The 3,806-nt window shown below is 54.8% G+C and overlaps 1 protein-coding gene across 1 annotated transcript; it reads left to right on the top strand.

Moving 5' to 3' along the window:
• The first annotated feature begins 1,912 nt into the window (after window positions 1-1,912).
• LOC109777658 (uncharacterized) lies at window positions 1,913-2,383 on the top strand. Its single transcript, XM_020336250.1, has one exon. The coding sequence runs from the start codon at window positions 1,913-1,915 to the stop codon at window positions 2,381-2,383; it is 471 nt and encodes a 156-aa protein (XP_020191839.1).
• Window positions 2,384-3,806: the final 1,423 nt, after the last annotated feature.

The raw sequence follows: 3,806 nt of genomic DNA, 5'->3' as shown, positions 1-3,806 counted from the left end.
CTGGGAAAGGACACCGTAAGATTGAACCCAAAGCTAAGCACTTCTCCCATTGCAAGAAAGATCAATCTAGTAGGCCAAACCAAACTGATAATTCGAAGAGAATTGCAAAGATAACCAATCATACATAAAAGAATTCAGAGAAGATTCAAATATTGTTCATAGATAAACTTGATCATAAACCCACAATTCATCGGTCTCAACAAACACACCGCAAAAGAAGATTACATCGAATAGATCTCCACAAGAGAGGGGGAGAACATTGTATTGATATCCAAAGAGAGAGAAGAAGCCATCTAGCTAATAACTATGGACCCGAAGGTCTGAGGTAAACTACTCACACATCATCGAAGAGGCTATGGTGTTGATGTAGAAGCCCTCCGTGATCGATGCCCCCTCCGGCGGAGGTCCGGAAAAGGCCCCAAGATGGGATCTCACGGGTACAGAAGGTTGCGGCGGTGGAATTAGGTTTTTGGCTCCATATCTGGTAGTTTGGGGGTACGTGGGTATATATAGGAGGAAGAAGTACGTCGGTGGAGCAACGTGGGGCCCACGAGGGTGGAGGGCGTGCCCAGGGGGGTAGGCGCGCCCCCTACCTCGTGCCCTCCTAGTTGATGTCTTGACGTAGGGTCCAAGTCCTCTGGATCACATTCGTTCCGAAAATCACGTTCCTGAAGGTTTCATTCCTTTTGGACTCCGTTTGATATTCTTTTTCTGCGAAACTCTGAAATAGGCAAAAAACAGCAATTCTGGGCTGGGCCTCCGGTTAATAGGTTAGTCCCAAAAATAATATAAAAGTGTATAATAAAGCCCATTAATGTCCAAAACAGAATATAATATAGCATGGAACAATCAAAAATTATAGATACGTTGGAGACGTATCACCAGTCGACAGATCGAACAGGCCGTGGAGTGATTCGTCGGGCTCGATTGCCACGACTTGGGGGGTGGCCGACTGGCGTGCCACCGCATGTTTTACCCACCGCTGAAGCCGTGAGTGACCAGATCGCTTACCGCGGCGAACAGCGGGGAGTGAAGAAACTGCGGGAGCCGACCGATACTGGGTCGACGGCTGCCGCAAAAGGCCGCCGCGAACGCATGCGCGAAAGTGCGTCGCCCCGAGGACGGGGAGTTTTTGGACGTCGAGGGGGGCCTCTTGGAGCCAGGCGGAGTCGTCGGCGACGAAGACGAGTGCGCCGAGACGGATCTCGCGGCCCTCGGCCAATCCACCGCCCGAAACCATGATGATGGGAATCGGAAAAAACTGCAACCTCACCAGAAAGTCACTAAGACACCCGCCCCAAGGTGGGCGCCAACTGTCGTAGTTCTAAGCCTGACAGTAGAATGGGGGTAGGTATGAGGAGGCAAGATCCTAGCTATGGCGAAGTTGTACACACAAGATATACGAGTTCAGGCCCTTCATAGTGGAAGTAACAGCCCTACGTCTCGGTGCTCGGGAGCTTGGTCGATTGGAATATGAGTGTGTAGTTACAAGGGGTGCGAACCCTTGTGCCTGAGGAGGGGGTGGCTTATATAGAGTTCGCCAGACCCCTCCGGCCCTCAGTTACATAGGGTTCAATGTACATAAAGATAGGAACGTTACTGGTAACGCCAGCATTAAAGCTACATACATGACCATTAAGACTACGGAGTGAAAGCCCGACCGTTGTCATTCAGAGTGACTTTTTAGACCTTCTGTTCTCCGAGTGGATTCTGGTATGGTCGAATGGAATTGGTGTATCCGAGTGAACACTCAGTCGAGTGAGTTGAGTACTATGGTGATTCCAGTCGGTAAAATCTGCCGTCATTTGGATGTCTTTGATTGTAGGGCAGTGTCCTTGGGTAAGGTGCTTAGACTAGGTCTATTGCCCTACCCTAGGTACATGTCAACGTCACCGGCGACGACGCCCGCGCCATGTGGGTTAAGCCGAACGGCCTCTTCACTGACAACAAGCTTCAGCGCCGCGTTTTTTTGCAGCAGGAATTTTTTGACTGTCACCAGGATGAACAGTCCATTGATGACTACTGCCGCCGCCTGAAGACGTTGGCGGATGAGCTCCGCGACATTGGCACCAAGGTTGATGACGACCTCCTCCTCAGCACACTCATCGCCGGACTCAACGAGGACTTCGGCAACGCCGCCTCTAACCTCACCATGATGCCGGAGCCCTCCTTCCCCAAGTTCGTGGCGTACTTGCGGTTGGAGGAGCGCCGGATGAAGGGGGTCAAGAAGCGTGTGCAGCATCACGCCCTCGCCGCCGGCACCTCCCGTGGCGCCCCACCACCGGCCGCCCCACCCGCGCCGCGCCAGCAGCCGCCGGCCCTCGCGCCTCCGGGGTACTTCCCCCTGCCGCCCGCGCCTCCCTCCCCTCCCGCTGCCCCCTAGCAGCCCAGTGGCGGGCGCCGCGGCAACCTCCGCGGGGGCGGCCGCAAGCAGCAACAGGCGCGGGGGGGGGGGGGGGGGGCTCGTCAGCAGCAGGCCACCCCTCCCTGGACGTACGGCACCAACCCGTGGACTAGCGTCGTCCACGCGTACTCAATGCCAGTCCCTCGGGCTCCCACTCCAGGCATCCTTGGGCCTCGTCCGATGATCCACCAGGCCCTCTTCGCCACGCAGAACGCCGCTCCCTACAGCGGCTACGGTGCCGCGCCCCCACCCGCGCCCACCTACGGCGCTGCCGCCACGCCGGCCTTCGGCGCCGCCCCCACACCGGCTTATGGCGCTGCCCCCGCGCTGGCCTACGGAGGGTTTTACCCTCCTCAGGTGCCGCCGTCGTGGGACCCGGCCCTTCTCGCTGCTCTGCACTCCACCCCGTCACCGAGTTCCTATGGTGGCGGTGGTGACTGGTACATGGACTCGGGCGCCACCGCTCACATGACTGCTCATCCCGGTAACCTCACGTCTGCCATTCCTGTTCAGACTCCCACTCACATCACCGTTGGTAACGGTTCCTCCCTACCAATTACACATGTCGGTCATATGTCATTTCCCTCTACTTCTACTCCCGTTAATTTGTCTAATGTTCTTGTGTCTCCTGACTTAGTCACTAATCTAGTTTCTGTTCGTCGCCTTGCTCGTGAGAATCGTATCACTGTTGAATTTGACAATATCGTCTTTTCTGTGAAGGACGCCCGTACACGGATGGTACTCCACCGATGTGACAGCCCGGACGAGCTTTACCCGGTGCATCCCTCCGGCGCCACCACCACCCGTCGTCCCGCCGCCTTTGCTGCTAGTGTCGACCTTTAGCACGCCCGCCTCGGTCATCCCAACTCCACGGTTATGCGTTAGATTCTTCAAAGTTTTTCTTTCTCATGTAATAAGGTTGACGACCGCACTTGTGAGGCTTGCCGTCTTGGCAAGCACGTTCGTCTTCCCTTTAGCGAGTCTACAAACATTTCCACCTTTCTGTTTCAGTTATTGCATAATGATGTTTGGACGTCCCTGGTTGCGAGCAACACAGGCTACTTATACTATTTGGTGATATTGGATGATTTTTCTCATTTTGTGTGGACATTCCCTCTCCGTCGCAAGTCCGACGCTCTTGTCACACTCACAGCTTTTTATTCATATGTCACCACACAGTTCGGTCGTCCTATTCTCGCCTTGCAAACTGACAACGACAAGGAGTTTGACAATGTCGCCGTCCGCAATCTTCTTGCGTCCCAAAGCACCGTCTTTCGCCTCACTTGTCCCTACACGTCACAGCAGAATGGTCGCGCCGAGCGCTGTTGGGGAACGTAGTAATTTAAAAAAAAAATCCTACGCACACGCAAGATCATGGTGATGCATAGCAACGAGAGGGGAG

The sequence above is a fragment of the Aegilops tauschii genome, chromosome 3, assembly GCF_002575655.3.
Source record: "Aegilops tauschii subsp. strangulata cultivar AL8/78 chromosome 3, Aet v6.0, whole genome shotgun sequence".
Classification (NCBI taxonomy): Eukaryota; Viridiplantae; Streptophyta; class Magnoliopsida; order Poales; family Poaceae; genus Aegilops; species Aegilops tauschii.
The sequence above is the reverse complement of the archived record's forward strand: the minus strand, read 5'-3'. Positions and strand labels throughout refer to the sequence as shown.

Coding starts and splice junctions, on each gene's coding strand:
- LOC109777658 (XM_020336250.1), top strand. CDS start 1,913: ATGTGGGTTAAGCCGAACGGCCTCTTCACTGACAACAAGCTTCAGCGC.